Raw genomic sequence first — 18,329 nt, 5'->3', positions numbered from 1 at the left:
TAAGTACATTAATTAAATTTGTCACTTTATTCAACAGGCTATTATTTATTCATATGTAACCGTGCAGATTGTAGGTACCTAAGGTGTTTTTTTGTTATATCGATTTAAATTTCATATTTTTTTTTTCATATGTGGTTCAGCGTAAATAAAATTAACTAAATCATCAAATTCTCTTCAAGATTAAAAAAATAATTATTCAAATCGTACTTTTATTAAACAAATTATAATAATTTTATGATAACGTGAGATCTTTAATACGGCGTGCAGAATAATAATACACGAAATATAAAATTCGATATCGGTTAAAATATTATTCGGTCGCCAACATAATTGTTATCGTATTGACAATATTTATTTATAAACTGCGATATGAAAACCAGTTTAAACCTATGGTGCGGTACGGCTGCAGTCGCGTGCGGGGTGGTGGCATGAACACTGTTCTCGAACGCTCGGGGTCGAAGAAAGTCCACCTTGTCGCGGTGACCCCGCCCGACCAGACACACGTCCGGCGCTAAGAGACTTTCAACTGTCCGGAGCAGGCCGACTCTGGACATCCACCCTTGGCAAACATGCAACCGCCGGCATAGCCCACCGGCGGCCAGAGGGACTTGGGCTAAAAGATGGCGCTCCCATCAAAACTCAATATGGACACAACAAATAAAACAGAAGATGATGTTACTGGTACAGAGGCCTCGGAAACCTCAGACCCGGCAGATGTGGGTGAGCTCGCCACATCGGTCGTCATCAATAGCTCGGTTAATGTAAGCTGGAATACGGAAATGGATAAATTTGATATATCGGAATCGGACATTACAAACATGCAAAGGCAACTGGACTGCGTTAAAGAGTTCTTTCAGGATGACAGTTATTGGCCAAAGAACGCAATAACGGGAAAACACAACACCGTTAACGACCACAATCGAGGTAAAATGATACAAGTATTAGACAGTCTAATATACAAAATACTATTTCTTGATAAATGCAAGATCAAATCAGGCATTAACCTAGAACTTGTCAAGGACAAAATAGATAAAGTATTACAAGACCTCGACACATTAGCGATCAAAGGCCTATCTAATAAAAACAGGTTCCAAATACACGACCTTGCAAAACAATCAAAAGCTTCTCTTGAGACGGCTCAGTTGATCCTTCATGAACACATGCACGAGGAACTATCTGAAGACGACCAAATGAGGATCCTGCATAGCCCGAAAAGCCCGGGCCCACAACAACTGACCTTTAGACGAGTGGATAGCCAAAGTTCGGTCGTCTCGGCGACCGAGAACACTTTTTTGGAAATGGGTAGCTTTGAAACTCCGGGGGGTCCGTCTACTTCGCAGAAGAGACACGAACCCGAGAAAGACATGAGTCCCATTGATAAAACTGAGACCACAACTAAAAAGACAAAAACAGAAGAGGCACCCGTGGAGACTGTTGGTGAATTAAACCACCTAGTCCACGCGGAACTAGACAACCTCAAAACAATCATAGAAAGCGACAGCTTGAGCAAGCGAATAACAGTTTCAATGCGAAAAGAACTTACGGGATCTTACAACCGCATCTGCTCGATTGTAAGAGACATCACGTATCAACACGCAAAGCTCGAAGGGGCTTACACAGAGATACTAAAAAATAAAATAGAAAGGCCAACTAAGCCCAGTAGGCCGCAAACTATCATCATAAATGATGATGATGAAACATCTATACCGCAAACAGACGAGGGCACGTCTTATTCAAACGTGGTCCAACGCAATAAGCCGAACACCGAATACGGCAGGGTCAGTGTCCACGATGGAAGGCTTGGAAAAAAGACCACCAAAAAGACAACTAAACAAAAGCCAAAAGACACAAAAACAAAGATAACACCGGCGACAGTAGAAGAAAACTCAGCGCCAAAAGTCCGACAACCTACAACGGAAAGCACATTCCAAGTAGTTGAAAGGACCAAAAAGCGAACAGGTAATAAGAAGACTAATGTAGATCTGAATAAAATCAGAAAACCACCAGGCATGCAAAGGTTTGTCCTAAAGGATTCCGCGACAAGCGAAGAATATCCTAAATTATGGAAAAGTTTCTGGACAGAACTAAGGAATAATATTAAAAACCCAAGACTAGCGGTTCATAAAAACCGCACAAAAGGTCCGACGATACTGATACCGGACAATAAGGACACCCTAGATGCCCTAAGAGAAAATACTTTGGTCTCGGAAATCATTCCAAGAAGACCACGGTTGACTCTTAAGGGCCTAGACAGCAGCCTCACGGACGCGGAAGTAATCCAGGAACTGCTAGATTGCAATCCGGAATTGGGTCTAACCGAGACCGATGTACGGGACATCAGAGTTGTCTATCACTCAGGGCCAAGATCGGAGATAGTCACCGACCTTGTCCTTGAGGTAAGTCCTGAAATTCTTAGAAGAATCGAAGGAAAGAAAGCGTATATCGGCGGCATACGTAGCACACTGAGTCTGAATCATTCAGTTTCACAGTGCTTCAAGTGCCAGAAATACGGCCACACGGCAAAGAATTGCCGTGAAGAGGACATGACATGTCGAAACTGTGCTGGAAGCCATGACAGCCGAACATGTCAGATCAAAGAATTTAAATGCTGCAATTGTAAGGGCAAACATAAAGCCTCAAGCAACAACTGTCCCGCAAGGACAGCAGCTCTGAAGCGCCTTGCAAAGCGGACTGACTTCGGTCAACCGCTTACAACAGGAACTACAAACGAAGAAAAATAATGAATGGCCTGAAGATTATTCAAGTCAACTTAAACAAACAAATGATCGCCTCCGAACAAATGAGGGACATATGTTTGAAAGATAATATTGATATCATACTCGTCCAAGACCCACTGATAATCAATGGCTACGTAACCTGCTTTGAGGGCTGTCGTCAGATCCTGTCTGAAGACAATCCCGAAGCTGCCATAATCATAACAAATAACAAAATCAAGGCAATAAAATTGGGACAATTCACAACTCGTTATATTGCGGTTGCCAGAATTGGCATTGGCTCCAGCAAAGATGACGTTGTGATAGTGTCGTCTTACTTTAGATATAACAAGCCCACAACAATGTTCACCGAACTACTGACCAACATCAGCTTGGCAAATAGACGCCTATTGATTGGTGCTGATTGCAACGGCCATTCGACAAGATGGCACAATAACTCCACCAACACAAGGGGAAAGATAGTTGAGGAACTGGTTGATGACCAGGATCTCCGCATCATAAATACCCCTCAAGACCTAAAGACCTATAAAAGGAACGAAATGGGTGAGTCGAACATCGACATAACACTGGCAAGTCCCTCAATCAAAAGATCAGTAAGAGGATGGACCGTGACTGACCGGACAGACAGTGATCACAGGTCATTGGAGTTCACTTTAAACCTTAAGAGTCCTAAAAAGAAAATTGTAAACCCAGGTACACGGTTTAGAACAGATAAAGCGGACTGGGACAAGTTTAGACTTACGCTCCTAGGCCTAAAGACGAATATCCTCGGCGACTCTGTTGACGAAATCGCATGCAGCCTAACAGAGGCAATCGTCCAAGCGGCAAGGCTCTCCATGCCAAAGCGAGGAGGAACCAAAACTGGTATAACAACACCACCGTGGTGGACGGACGAACTCACCGAATCAAAAAAGTCGCTACAGAGAGTCAGGCGAGAGGGCCTCCCTAACACAAACAGACAGGCATACCAACAGCAAAGAAACCAACACCTGCACAAAATCAGACTCGCCAAGATGAGTTCCTGGCGTGAGTTCAGTGCAGACATGAACACAAACCGATGGGGTAAAGCATTTAAATGGGCTAAGAGCGGCTCTCGGAAGAATCCGATGCCCACCACGGTGAAAACCAGTGCTGGGACTTACACTACCAACATGAAAGACACATTAGACACGTTTCTCGAGGCATTTCTGCCCGAGGATCGGAATACGCAAACTTTTATGCCTTATGATCACCAGGCAGATGACACACCTCCTGATAGCACAACCGCACAGGAGGTTAAAGAAGCCATATGGAAAATGAAGCCAGATAGAGCACCAGGTCTGGATGGAATAACTGCCAAGATGCTAAGAATTGCATGGCCAGTCATTTCAGATTCTATCACGGATCTATACGAAAAATGCCTAAAAATTGCAAGATTTCCTAACTGTTGGAAGACCGCTAACCTTGTGATCATTCCGAAAGGAAAAGGAAAGAACCCACTTCTTACGGGGTCGTACAGACCAATCAGTCTGCTACCTACCCTCGGTAAGGCATTGGAGTCTCTAATAACATCAAGACTAGAAAAAGAAACCGGACTAAACGAAATAGGCCAACAACACGGGTATGTCACCGGAAGATCAACCGAGACAGCTGTTAAGGCATTATACGACTGGACAGATCAGTGTCCCAACAAAATAGTAATCGGTGCCTTCCTGGACATCACTGGTGCATTTGACTACGTCAGATGGACACCGATTTTTGAACGATTAAGAGTCCTCAAGATCAGTAAAAGAACGCTTGCACTGCTTGAGAGCTACCTCATGAACAGATCAGCGACACTCACGATAGACAAAGAGATCAGATCGAGGCAAATGACACGAGGCTGCCCACAGGGGTCGAGACTAGGACCGACACTCTGGAAGGTAGCGATGTCAGATGCGTTCGAGCCCATGGGACACCAATCACACATGATTGCATACGCAGATGACATAGCACTTGCAGTCGGGGCTGCAAGGTTGGATACAGTCAAGAAAAGACTTAGTCAATACTTTGACCAACTTACAAACTGGTCAAATAAATACGGCCTAAAATTCTCAATGGCAAAAAGCCAAATCATGACACTAAAAGGTGGGGTCAAACCCACATACACGGTGCCATTTGGCTCAAGTGCAGACGCCATACCGATCACAGCGACAAAGACAGTAAAATACCTCGGAGTCATTATAGACCCGAGAAGGTCATTCAGAGAACATATTGAAGGCATTGCAGACAAGTCAAAAGAAATGTTCCTACGCCTACGCTCCATGACATCGGCGAACTGGGGAGTAGAACAAAGCACGTCACTGATAATTTACAAATCGGTGTTCTTGCCGAGAATTACATACGCTGCCTCCATATGGCAAAAAGCACTAGAGCTCAAATGCTCAATAAAAACACTAGGAAGCATTCAAAGAGACGCCTTACGTGCCATAACAGGCGCATACAGGACAACGTCAACAGCTGCCCTTCAAGTCATATCAGGGCAACTGCCTTTGGACTTAGAAGTGAAACGCTTTATCCTACGAAGATCCTTAAAGACAAACGACATCACACATCAAGAATATGAAAGGGACCTGCATGATCTGTTAGAGGTCTGGCAAGAAAGATGGAACACAATGGACAAAGGGGAGTGGACATTCCAACTCATTCCGGACGTGAGAATCCGGTACGGACTGCCACTCACTATGGACCACTATACGAGCCAAATGCTCACCGGACATGGAGACTTTCGAGGAAAGCTCCACTCGTTCAACAGAGTACCGGCTCCAGGATGCGCCTGTGGAAATGGCAGCGAAACAGTAAAACATGTTCTCCTAGCCTGCCCAAGAACAAAAGTCCAAAGAGAAAATCTGAAGAGAAAACTACGACAAGAACAAAGTCCTTGGCCACCATATGATGGAGCCATAATCACTAACAAGACGACATACGAGGCCTTCCGAACATTCGCGCAGGATAGTCTCAGACAAAGAACAGATCGATGATCTGGAGGTTCTGACCGTGACCTCAAGAAGAGCGGGTCGATCGTCTCGGCGATGCCTCAGGGAGGCGTGGTATAGGCTACCGAGCCTTAAACTCGGGGGTCGCTACCTCCGCGTCGGCAGCGAGCGCTGCCGGTAAGGGCCCACCGTGAGCCCGCGGTACACGGCCCAAATCTCGGGAGGGTCACAGCGGAGGCGCAATGCTGACGATGCTCGGCCCGAGCATCCCACCATTGATGTGCCTACCTAACGGGGGCGAGAATGGTGCTTCGGGATGTGGGGGGCCCGCAGCGTCGGGAAACTGACGCTGTGCCCCCACACAGCGCGGTCGCGCACGGTCACCGGGCGCGGCCGACGGTGGTTTGGTTTCGAAGTGGCAGTAGCTGGAGCTACCGTGTGGTTAAAAGACCAATGCTTGGTCTAGGGGAAGGCTGCCGAGTGAGTATCTCCTTAGCGCCCACCCAGCATATCGGAGGGCTATATACACCGAAGGTTGCCTGTGACCAAAAACGGGAAGCGATGAGGATAGCTCGCGACCCTACCAGGGTGGTGAAGGGCACGTGCACGCCTTAGCCAACGGTACGGTTACACTCTCGACTCCGGTGGGAACGGGTGTGTGACCGGTGCTCGTGGTCCTTAGACGACGCGCGGCCGGCGTCCGGTGGGTAAAACCACCGGGCGCTGACCGTGAACCTCCGCGGCTCTTGACTAGCGCTTAGCGCTAATATAAGGTCCGCGGCTGTAGCCGCAAGGCAACAAAACCCGGGAGACCTCATGTTCTCGAACGCTGCCGCTATACTTAGCAGAGCAGCACATGACGACTGTAAATTTATGATTTTTTAACCAAAAACATGTTTTCGTACTTCCCATTTTCCTCAGCTCTCAGTAGTCGTAGAAACATGATTTATACACCAAAATAAACTTGAGAAGTTCCTCTAGATTTTCTCGTTCCAGATTTTTGATATCATTTTTTTTCTATTTTATATGATTTTTTAAAAATGTTAAAAATTTTGAAAATTTCAAATGCAAATATCTCCGGTTTGAAAAAAAAATTCAAAAATCTGGAACGAGATCATCTAGAGGAACTTCTCAAGTTTATTTTGGTGTATAAATCATGTTTCTACGACTACTGAGAGCTGAGGAAAATGGGAAGTACGAAAGCATGTTTTTACGGTCGATTTTTCGCTACCAGAACGGCCTCTTAACACGGAATAGATATTTACTTGTTGGTAATTAAGCGTAAAAATTTACGATTAACTAATGTCAGTTTTTTATTTTTTTTAAATATTATCGACTTTTTTTTTTTACGATGACGTTCCGTGTGCTGTGGTGTGCTCCTGCTGACCGCCGTAGCTTTAATGCGGTTGTCGACATTGTTGTTCGCGTATTTATCGACGTTAAACTTCAAACCCATTTTTTATGAGGAGCCGAACGTTCACAGTTTCGCCACGAAAATCGATTAATTTTCCGTTTTGATCGGTCAACGATACTCGCACGAAATCAATCGTATTTGTTTTCAATTTATACAGCACGCAATATTTCGGTATTTCGACTATTTTATAGCCGGGTGGGACGACTGGATAAAATTCGTGTATCGTGTGCGATTGCCGTCCGTTGTCGAATGAACCTAAAGCTAAGTTGCATTCGACTTTTATCGTGTTTACATTCATAATTTTCACAACGCGATCCGATTCATGTCTACGACCGCGCGTTAAAACTCGCTTATCGAATCCCAATAACGGAGCGATACTGTTCTCGACGTTCAAGTCGATATCGCTATTACAATAAACTGTACATTTCAACGTGCTATTGTCGGTCGATAAACTGAAAAAATTTACACCGATGTCTTTCAAAAGTCCGCGTATTTTAGTTTCCAGAGTAATTATTTCATAACATCCGGTCGGTATTTTAATCTTAGTCGTCCCCTGCAGCCCACCGTGTATAATATGTAGAGTATCGCATCCGGCTTCGACGTTAGGTATAGAATTATATGTCTGGATGCTTAAAAGTCCGATTACGGATTTATCGGGCAATTCTAGGGGCGGGAAAAAATGACATTCCAATTCGGAACTGTTACCGCTCAACGATACTGTTTGCGACGACATGCCGGCGTGGTGAAAATTTAAATAATAAATGTATAAATATTTTAAATTCTATTATATTATTTAACTATATATTATTATGGTTTCGCGGTTAAAAATTTTAAACATAAATGTCCGCAATTAAAAGTATCGTATGCCTGCTTCCTTTCGTAGTTATATTCGATATCGCAGCCCTTAAAATATTTTTCCAACTCTAATGGAGGACGGAGATTACCGAAACTGTCGAAATACAAAACTGATTTTCCGGTTTTTTTATAACACACCCAATGCGTACCCCAGTGGCGGACTGGCAGATCGGGAGATCGGGAAATTTCCCGATGGGCCGGTCAAATAATCGAATTATGGGGCCGGACAATTTGGTTGTACAAGTAACTAATTACAATTTTTAGATTATAATAAGAGTTTATCAGTTTTTGGTAAATTTAAAATCTATAGAATATAACATAAATAATACGTCAATACGATAATAATCGTACCTTAAATATAAATTTGCTTTTCTAAGAAACATACGAAACATAAGGTATTTATATAAATATAAATTACGCTGCCGCCTGCCGGCCGCCGTCGCCGTGTTGTTTATAATATACGATAACGATATATTATTAATTCGATGTATTATTGTTTTTAGTTGTTATATAATTTAAAAATATACTGTTTTCGTCCGCGACTAACAACACTGTCGTCTGTGATATTATATAAAATATAAATATTACTTATTACCTAGTTCATTTGTATTTTGTACTATAACTTCAGCTTTTTAAAGGTAAGTCAAATCAATTTTTAAATAATATATTATTATAATTTATTGTAAAAAAAATAAAGTTATTGTTATAAGGCCTATACATTTTAATCTATATTCAATCATTATTAAAAATTGGTTAAATGGTTTAAAATATAATAGAATTATTAGTTTTAGAGGCCTATCCTGCTATCCCCTATTAGCTATTTGAATTTTGTACCCCAACGAGTGTTGTTGTTTTGTCGTTTTTAAATTGAATTCTTCTTAATTCATATTGTTACGGTTCCCTAAGACCACATATTTTATACTTTTCTATAGTATTTGAATAAAAATGCTGATAAAAACCAAGGCTCTGCATCCAAACGTAATATTTTTAGATTATTATTAATAAATAATAATTTAACTCTACCTTTTGTTATTTATGTTATATTGTTATTCAATTATAATTTATGTATCTTAATTATAACTATAATATAAAATATAATTTTATTTACATGATAAATTACTATTGAGTTATATTATATATTGAGGTTCTTCAGTAATAAAAAGAGAAAAACTTTAAAGTTTATATAGAAAATTTCAAATATTTTTTACTCTTAAGTGTTTTATTTAAAATTATGGATAACTAAACATTATAAATAGTAAATGTTCAATATGGTTTTATTTAACACTATAAAAAGTAAAAAGAATTATGATACCTATGTAGCTTTTTAGTTTTTGTACGTCACAGAAGGAAAATATACTTTTGTTCTGGTTGACGATTACCGATTAATAATATAAAAGAAATATACCAACCTATTGATAGCAAATAGGGTGGACATCAAAGTTACAAAATTTTACATTTGCATTTTTTTCTATTCACCCTATTTTATGGTATTTAATTATCGTTAATTAATTATTAGAAATAACTATATAGAAAGATATAATAGTGGCAGTTTTTGAAAATTCATATAACATTCAATTTTAATAATTAAGGCTTGAAAATTGAGTAGAGGGTTTTAGCGTTTTACTGTATTTTAATAATCCTCATTTAACTTTTGGTTACATCAAACATCCCTAATTGTTATATTTTGTAAAAATTTTAGAACCAAATATCTACCCTGCAAATTAAAAAATTAAAAAAATTATTTTAAGAGAGCAATCATGAATATTGATGAAACAAAAAAACGTAAAGGAGGCGCGGAAAAACAACGGGATAAGAAGGCGAAATTATTAAACAAAGAAGCAAAAAGATGTGGCAACTTAAGAGACATGTTTATTAAAAAAATAAATCATAATATGGCAATGAACGAAAACGTTCTGAACGAATCAGTTACCCTCAAAAATCCAACTTTATCAATGATGAACCCAAATACAAGTACAAATGAGTTAGAATGTGAGCAGACTTCAATACAACTTATATGTAGTACTGAAACAAAACTAGACGATAATGAAGGAAGTATTGTGGATTTCCCTAATATAGACGATCCAGAAAAAATTAACCCAAATATAAGTACAAATAAGTTAGAATGTGAGCAAACTTCAATAAAACTTATATGTAGTACTGAAACAAAACAAGACAATAATCAAGAAACTATTGTGGATTTCGAAAATGCAACAAACATTATTGACAAATTCAAAAAACCAGAGAAGTATGAAGTTGATGCATTTTTTAAATTTCATCCATACCAACCTACTATTAATATTCCATTTAATCCACAAAAAGCATATAAACGTACAGACGGGATACATCGAAAATGGTTGACTTTTTCTGAAGCTGAGAGTAAATTATTCTGTTCAGTATGCATTGCATTTTGTGCGTCAACAGATAGCAACCCATTTACTTTGGGCATGAACAGTTGGAAACATGTTTATCAACGTATCGCGGAACACGAGGATACATTTTGCCATGTTAAATCAGTGGATGCTTTTCTTTATCATGAGCATAGAGCAAATATTCCACACATGTTGTTTTCATCAGCCAGGGAAATTCGACGTAAAGAAGTTATGGAACGACACCGAGTACTAGAAAGAATAATTGAAACTATTAAGTGTATCGGAAAAAATTGTATGAGTTACAGATCTCATACAAATGAATCTTCATATACTTTAGAAAATAATAATGTGAGTCATGGCAACTTTTTAGAAATATTATGTTTAATATCAAAATTTGACGATGTTTTAAGGCATCATTTAGAAAACGTAATTAATAAAAGCAAAAACAGACTTGAATCAAATTCTAGTATAACTAAAGGCAGAGGAAATCTTATCACCTTCATTTCAAAAACTACAGTTACATATATCATACAAATACTTAAATCATTAATACAAGAAAAAATTGTAGCAAACATAAAAGAAGCAGGAATATACTCCATTCAAATTGACAGCACTCAAGATGTATCAGTTAAAGATCAGCTATCAATAATTATACGCTACGTAACAGATCGAGTTGAAGAGCATCTATTATCAATGGTGGAAAGTCATTCAGGCGAGGGACGCAATTTATTTGAATTAACTGAAAAAACGTTATTATTACATGATCTTGACATAGCTAATTGCATTTCAGATAGCACAGATGGTGCATCAAACATGCAAGGTCAGTATGCAGGATTCACTACATGGCTTGAAAATAAATCTCCAGGACATATCCATACATGGTGTTACGCACACGTGCTGAATTTAGTTATGAAAGATACTAGTGAGACTAATGTGCCCTCCATTAGTTTATTTGGTCTGATAAATAAATGTGCTGTATTTTTTCGTGAATCATATCGTAGAATGGACACCTGGGTTAATCAATTAGAAAAATGTCATTCAAAACAAAATTCATTAAAACGTTTGATCAAAGCAAATTCAACACGATGGTGGTCAAAGAGTAATGCACTTAATAGAATTTTTGGCCAGTATGGAAATTCAGATACAGCACTGTTTGTAGATTTAGTTCATTCATTATATTTAATATCGTCTTCAGAAAAATTTAATAAAAACACTAGATCTGATGCTTTGACATTACTTAACAGCTTAACTAATATGAGATTATAATAACAGCCAATATTTATTTAAAAATATTGCAAACAACCAATCCTTTGTCCAACTATTTACAAACGTCTGGACTAGATTTTATGCAAGCTCATCGTTTAGTACGGTCGTCGATTGATACATTAAAAAAACAATCCAGATGTTTTGAAGATATATATGAAACTGCTAAAACTTTCGCAGTCATTCAAAACAGAAAGTTAGAAGAAATGGATTCTGAAGTTGAGGTAGAAACATCATTTTCGCTCACTAGATATCGTGGTAAAAAAGATAAATATAAAACTAAAACTACTGATGAATTACCAACTGACGCAGCCCAACGATATAAAATAAGTGGTTTTAATTGCATAATGGATTCTATTATTTCAAGCTTACAGGAACGATTTACTAAGCACAAGGACTTGTACACCGACATGTCATTGTTTGACCCTCGAAATTTTCCAATGAAACCTGAAAGTATTTCAGGAAAAAATATTTTTAAAAAAATAACTCAGCTTATATGTCAGCATTTGAGTGAAAATGAAAAGTCAGAGTTCGGTGATGATGAATCTCGTATGACAGAACGTATTGAAGTTTTATTACGAGATGAGTTAATAGATTTTTCACAAAAATGGCCCAATATTAAGAAAACTATTCAAGATGAATATGAACACGAAAACCTCGATAATCCAGGTAAAATAATATACACTTAAGTATTCTGTAAATTAATAATTTATGGTTTTTATAGACAGTGGTGATGAAAATGATGAATCGGAGTCTGTAGTGAACGACGTATGCACTATAATTAAAAAGGAGTCTTGCAGAAATTGTTTGAGATGTTGTTTTACTTTATTACATAAGTATAATATGTATAGTAAAGCATATGTTATGCTATATAAAGCTTATAAAATATTATTAACTTTATCCATTACGCAAGTAGCTTGTGAACGATCCTTCTCAAAATTAAAGCAGGTACATTACATTTTTAAATAATAAAATAAATATAAATTTATTTATTGAATTTTGAATTGTTTATTATACTGTAAAAATGAATGCGATTTTATTTTTCAGGTGAAAACCGTTTATAGGAACAGTATGACACAGGACAACCTAGAAGCTTTTGTTTTAATGGCTACAGAAAAAAGTATTTTAAGTGATATACCATACCAAATTGTTATAGACCGTTTAGCCCAAAAAAGCAAAACACTCCATAAATTATTAATTCCTTGAGCTAATAAATAATCATTACCATGTATTTCTAAAATGTTTTATTTATCTTCTGTTAGTATTAATTATAATTTAAATATTCAACTGAGAAAATGTCTGGTATTTCAAACGTAAGTGCTGTAATAGTGTATTAGATTAGGCCTTAGACAATATGTCAATATAATGATTAAGTAGTTCCGGCAACGCCGTCGAAAAGACCTTAGACAATGGTTTATGGGCGATGGGCCGCTTGAAAAAAAATTCCCGGGCCGCTCTGAAGGAGCCAGTCCGCCCCTGGCGTACCCTTATTTTTTTCAAAGTCTAGATTAACGACAGCAGCTTCTTCGCGTCTAGGTGTGACGGGCAACAGTGGCGTGCTGAACAGCTATTTTTTGAGGCAATTGCCTCAGGGAAAATAGGGGTGGGTGGGTAGCTAGGTGTGCAACTGTGAACTGGGCAATAGTTTGATCGTACGTTTTAAATATCATATAAATGTATATAGTTTGTTAAAGTATCAATATTGAGTACGAAAAACGTGTGTGGAGTACGTGTATCTTAACTCATTAGACTTAATAATTCATAAATCATAATGATAATACAATAAATAATAATAGTGTATCTATTGAGTTGGTATTATTAGTATTATTAAGCCCTAAAAGTATGTTATTAAATATTAATCAGTACGTTTAAAATCAGTGCATTATAAATGTGTCAAAAGTTGTAAAAGTATAATAATAATAATAATATTATAGTATTATACATAAATCAATGATGATAAATTATAATAATTAATATTGTCATGCTATCAATGCTATCATAATTTCTGGGTTTCTTCATATTAATTGTGTTTTGTCGTTTTGTGAATTGGGAGTATAATATAAATTTAGAATAAGATAAGGGCTTAGGGCTGTGTTTATTACATTCTAATAAATACGTACATACATTATATATGTGTGTGTGTGTGTAGTGTAAGTATCTTTAATATTATTACGAAGTGTTGCGATAATAATCTATTTTTAAAAATAGAAATAGGCATAATCATGAAATTATTTTTCCCCTACCAATACCTACTGGCTACCAAGTGTCTACGAATATTTAATATTTAATCATTTTAATCATCACAATTCGTCGTTGACGCTGTCGTTGTCGTATACACTATACAACGTATTTGTTTTATTTTCTTGTTGTCAAAATATGGTTTTATGATTTGTGTCTTGTGACATTATATTGAACATTTGAATATTAAATTTAAAACATAAAAACAATTTCCACAAATATGAAATGTTTATGTGGTAAAAAAAGATTAAATTTGAATGACACCAATTGGAGAAGACATTTAACTTCTTGTAGTATTGCCAAATTAAAAAAATCTAACGTTGTAAACGATGTGTCTAGTTTTTTTACTACAAAACGCAAGATTTATGAAGAACGGGATTCTCCAAAAAAAGGTAATTATAAATTATTAATTACATCTAAATTATCTTAATTACTAATTATTTATATTAGATTATTATGTTTTTTTTTTTAATAAAAAAATTATTTCAACTATTTGTTATCGTTTACTTTTAACAAATTAAGTAGTACCTACAATACAATTCATAATATTTAACCAATAAAATCATAAAAAAAAATTTTAATGGATATTTTTGGCTTTTTAAATGTATATTTTGAGTTTTTTATTGCATAAAGTCATAAAGACATTAGACTTTCATATTCACTATTTAGTGATTTTTAGAACTAGAAGTCCTCAAACTTAATTATAATAATACATTATAAATTCTAGGTACCTATTTATCTATCTTATTTGTTTTAAATGTTGACTTGGGCGACGGAAAAATATCTTCAACAATACAATATATTATTACAGTACTGTATTTATTTATAGTTTGCTAGTTTGTACAACAATGTTTAAATCCTCTTAACATATCTACATAGTTAATTCTAAATTTTTTAATAAATAATATTTGTAAATTTGTAATTCAAGTTAAAAACGAAGATATTCCACCCTCTAGTATTGAAGAAAATTATACAGAACATACACAGCATAATTATTTAATATGTCAAAATTCTAATTCTGGTAAGTAAATATTTTTCTTAATTAGGAAAAGTTTATTAGTTTTGGGAAAAGCTAAGGTTAAATTCATCATTAAGAATTGAAATATATTTTTATTTAAAGCATTATAGTAAAATTGAATATTCTTTGACAATAATAGACAAAAAAAAATTGTTGCAATTTGCCCCATATTAATGAATATTTTCTTATTATTCTTGAATTTTTGATATTTAAAAAAATTAATAAGCATAAATTGTGTACATACATTTTCTTTAATTATTTATTTTTTTAATATAGAAAATATCGAACCAGAGCATTTTGTTGGAGATTTATGTGATAGCCATGAAAGCAGTACAATTTCAAAGGCAACTGAATCGATAAACTTGACAGGTACGTGGAATATGATAATGTTATACTTAAATAGCTAAATTAAATGAATTAATATTTTCTTATAGAAAATTACTAGATATATTATTTTTGAATTTTTGATATTTAAAAAAATTAATAGGCATAAATTGTGTACATACATTTTCTTTAATTATTTATTTTTTTAATATAGAAAATATCGAACCAGAGCATTTTGTTGGAGATTTATGTGATAGCCATGAAAGCAGTACAATTTCAAAGGCAACTGAATCGATAAACTTGACAGGTACGTGGAATATGATAATGTTATACTTAAATAGCTAAATTAAATGAATTAATATTTTCTTATAGAAATTTACTAGATATATTATTTTTGAATTCTTGATATTTAAAAAAATGTAATACTCTAATTAATATCATATTTAATTTTGTTTTTGATATTAATATATTACATCATGTTTTGTTTTTTAATCAAATTAAAATACTTTTTTATTTTATCGTAGGCAATAGTCTCGGCAATAGTTATGAAAGTAAATTTCCAAACGATCCATCAAAGATACCAGATAATATTTCCCATACTTTACTTCATTATTTTATGGAAATGGGACCATGTCAACCTAGCCCATTCGATCTGCTCAATAATATATATCCAAAATCTTTGGATTCAAGTGGTTTTTCTAGATCATTTCATCAATCATATTTTCACAAATCACTATCAAATGGAAAATTAGTTAAAAGAATCTGGTTATCATACTCACCAATCTTGGATAAAATTTACTGTACTACATGTAAATTGTTCGGTTTATCGAAAATAAAAAAAAATAAATTTGTTACAAATGGCTCGAATGATTGGAAAAATTTGAAGCGAACAATTGAAGTTCATGAATCAATTCCTGAACATTTACAGGCTGAAATAAGTCGGGGCCTTTATATTGCAAATTTACGGTTAGATTTAACTTTACTTCAGTCTGTTAATAATCAAGTTGCTACAAATCGTGAGATTGTTCTAGCTGTAATTCAAATATTAATATATTGCGCTCGTCAAAATATTCCACTTCGTGGTCATGATGAACAAATTACTTCACAAAATCGAGGAAATTTCTTAGAACTAGTTAAACTAATAAGTAAATTTCATCCATCTTTAAATAATCATTTAGATAAAATTAATAATATGACTAAAGAAAACCGTTTAACGTTTTTATCCAATAGAAGTCAAAATAATTTATTAAAAATAATTGGTGACATGATACGTACCAATATTCTAGATCAAGTAAAAAAATCTCAATTATTTGCTGTCATAATTGACACTACTACTGATATTTCAAACCAGGAACAATTTTCTTTAGTATTAAGATATGTTAATGATGATGGTATGATAGAAGAACGATTGGCTGCTTTAGAAACGGCAACTGATGGTACTGGTATGGGACTATTTCATGCTTTTAAAAATATTACTGAAAAATATGGTATAAATTGGAGGGAAGATTTGTGCGCTCAATCGTATGATGGTGCTGCATCAATGCAGGGAGAATATTCCGGGTTAAGAACGTTAATTCAAAAGGAAAACCCTAGAGCTTTATACATATGGTGTTTTGCACACCAACTAAATTTAGTGATAGTCGATACATGTGATTGTTGTGAAGACACAAGAAACTTTTTTGGTGAAGTGCAGTCATTAGTAGCATACATGCGAGCTAGAAAAAGAACAGCTGTATTTGTAAATTGTCAAAAAGAATTGAACCCAACTGAACGAGTAAGACGGTTAAAGCACTTTTCTGATACAAGATGGGCATCACATGGTCGTGTTATTGATGTAATACATTTAAAATATAAGGAATTATTAAAAACATTAAGTATATTAAAGGAGTCAAATGATAGAGTAACTGCTTCAACAGCTAAAAGTCTTACAATAACAATAACAACATTTGAATTTGTATTATCAATGATATTACTAAAAAATATATTTAATATTACAACTCCACTTTCCAATTATTTGCAAAGTAAATCGCTTGATTTTATACAAGCCTTAAAATTGGTAGATTCATGTAAAGTAAAGTTAACAGGCATGCGTTCTGAAGAAGAATGTGATTCAATTATAAATGAAGCAAAATTATTTACAAGAACTCATAAACTTGATGATGATTTACCAAGCAATTTTAAATCAGTGAGGATGAGGAAAATAAAAAAAATGCCCGGTGAAAATACACAAGACCAAATTCCTGAATCACCTATTGAAAGGTATAGAAAAAATACATTTTATAAAGTTCTTGATCACATTATAATGTCAATAAATTCACGATTCTCCGATGCAAGGGAAATTTTGAAGGATTTATGTCTTTTATCACCTGAAAGATTATTAAAATTTTCTAAAGAAAAAAAGCCACTTCCAGTAGATTGTTTTAACTATATTTCTAATTGGGTAAAAGGTATTGATACAGCAAGTTTAAGATTAGAATATATCCAATTTAGTAGTAGTTTAAGTGAGTTACTAACTGGATTAAACTTGACTACTAAGTTACATGGGGATAATAATAAGTCCAATTACAATGAGCCACTTAATGCAAACATTAGTAGTGATGACGATGATGAAGAATTTAATGACATTTCTTTTGGCGAAGGAACAGAAAATGCAATTAATATTGAGACAATTCTTCATGTACTTTCTAATTACACTTTAGTGGCTGCTTTTCCAAACTTATATCAAGCTTTTAAAGCACTTGGTACTATACCAGCATCGTCTGCATCAGCTGAACGTTCTTTTTCAAAGGTAATACTTTCCCCAGATGACAAATTTTATAATGAAATAAAAGAAACTTGAACTCTTTATTCAATTTTTTAGATATATGATTATAATCTATATAATTATTATACAATATGTAATTACCAATTATGTATATAAAATTTATATTTATTATAAATATAATATTAACTTATTTGGATAAATTTATTCATTCAGGTCAAATTGATAAAAACAAGACTGCGATCCACAATGCAACAAGAAAGATTAGAAAGCCTGATGTTGATAAGCTGCGAAAGAAATATTTCCATTGACATCAATGAAGTCCTAAATATTTTTGGAAAATCATCTGATTTATTAAAGAAAGCTTTATTATTTAAATAAAATCATTTTTATAATCT

The 18,329-nt window shown here is 35.1% G+C and overlaps 2 protein-coding genes across 2 annotated transcripts; both read left to right on the top strand.

The window, feature by feature from the left end:
• The first annotated feature begins 9,715 nt into the window (after positions 1–9,715).
• Positions 9,716–12,805, top strand: LOC132925711 (uncharacterized). Its single transcript, XM_060990081.1, has 4 exons — positions 9,716–11,426; positions 11,600–12,259; positions 12,315–12,538; positions 12,638–12,805. The coding sequence occupies exons 1-4, from the start codon at positions 9,716–9,718 to the stop codon at positions 12,794–12,796; spliced, it is 2,754 nt and encodes a 917-aa protein (XP_060846064.1). The 3' UTR covers positions 12,797–12,805.
• An 80-nt stretch (positions 12,806–12,885) lies between these two features.
• Positions 12,886–18,009, top strand: LOC132925710 (zinc finger MYM-type protein 1-like). The gene is made up of 6 exons (XM_060990080.1): positions 12,886–12,892; positions 15,123–15,215; positions 15,385–15,477; positions 15,695–16,315; positions 16,373–16,990; positions 17,216–18,009. Exons 1-6 carry the CDS (start codon positions 12,886–12,888, stop codon positions 18,007–18,009), a joined length of 2,226 nt encoding a protein of 741 aa, XP_060846063.1.
• Positions 18,010–18,329: the final 320 nt, after the last annotated feature.

The sequence above is a fragment of the Rhopalosiphum padi genome, chromosome 3 (genome assembly GCF_020882245.1).
Source record: "Rhopalosiphum padi isolate XX-2018 chromosome 3, ASM2088224v1, whole genome shotgun sequence".
In the NCBI taxonomy this organism is placed as follows: domain Eukaryota; kingdom Metazoa; phylum Arthropoda; class Insecta; order Hemiptera; family Aphididae; genus Rhopalosiphum; species Rhopalosiphum padi.
This window is presented reverse-complemented; position numbering and strand designations above follow the sequence as displayed.

Excerpts from the sequence above, each read along its gene's own strand:
- LOC132925711 (XM_060990081.1), top strand. The coding sequence starts at position 9,716 with ATGAATATTGATGAAACAAAAAAACGTAAAGGAGGCGCGGAAAAACAA. Across the intron at positions 12,260-12,314 it reads CGAAAACCTCGATAATCCAG|ACAGTGGTGATGAAAATGAT; the intron begins GTAAAATAATAT and ends TGGTTTTTATAG. Across the intron at positions 12,539-12,637 it reads CCTTCTCAAAATTAAAGCAG|GTGAAAACCGTTTATAGGAA; the intron begins GTACATTACATT and ends TTTATTTTTCAG.
- LOC132925710 (XM_060990080.1), top strand. Across the intron at positions 15,216-15,384 it reads TGAATCGATAAACTTGACAG|AAAATATCGAACCAGAGCAT; the intron begins GTACGTGGAATA and ends TTTTTAATATAG. Across the intron at positions 16,316-16,372 it reads AGAACTAGTTAAACTAATAA|AAAACCGTTTAACGTTTTTA; the intron begins GTAAATTTCATC and ends ATATGACTAAAG.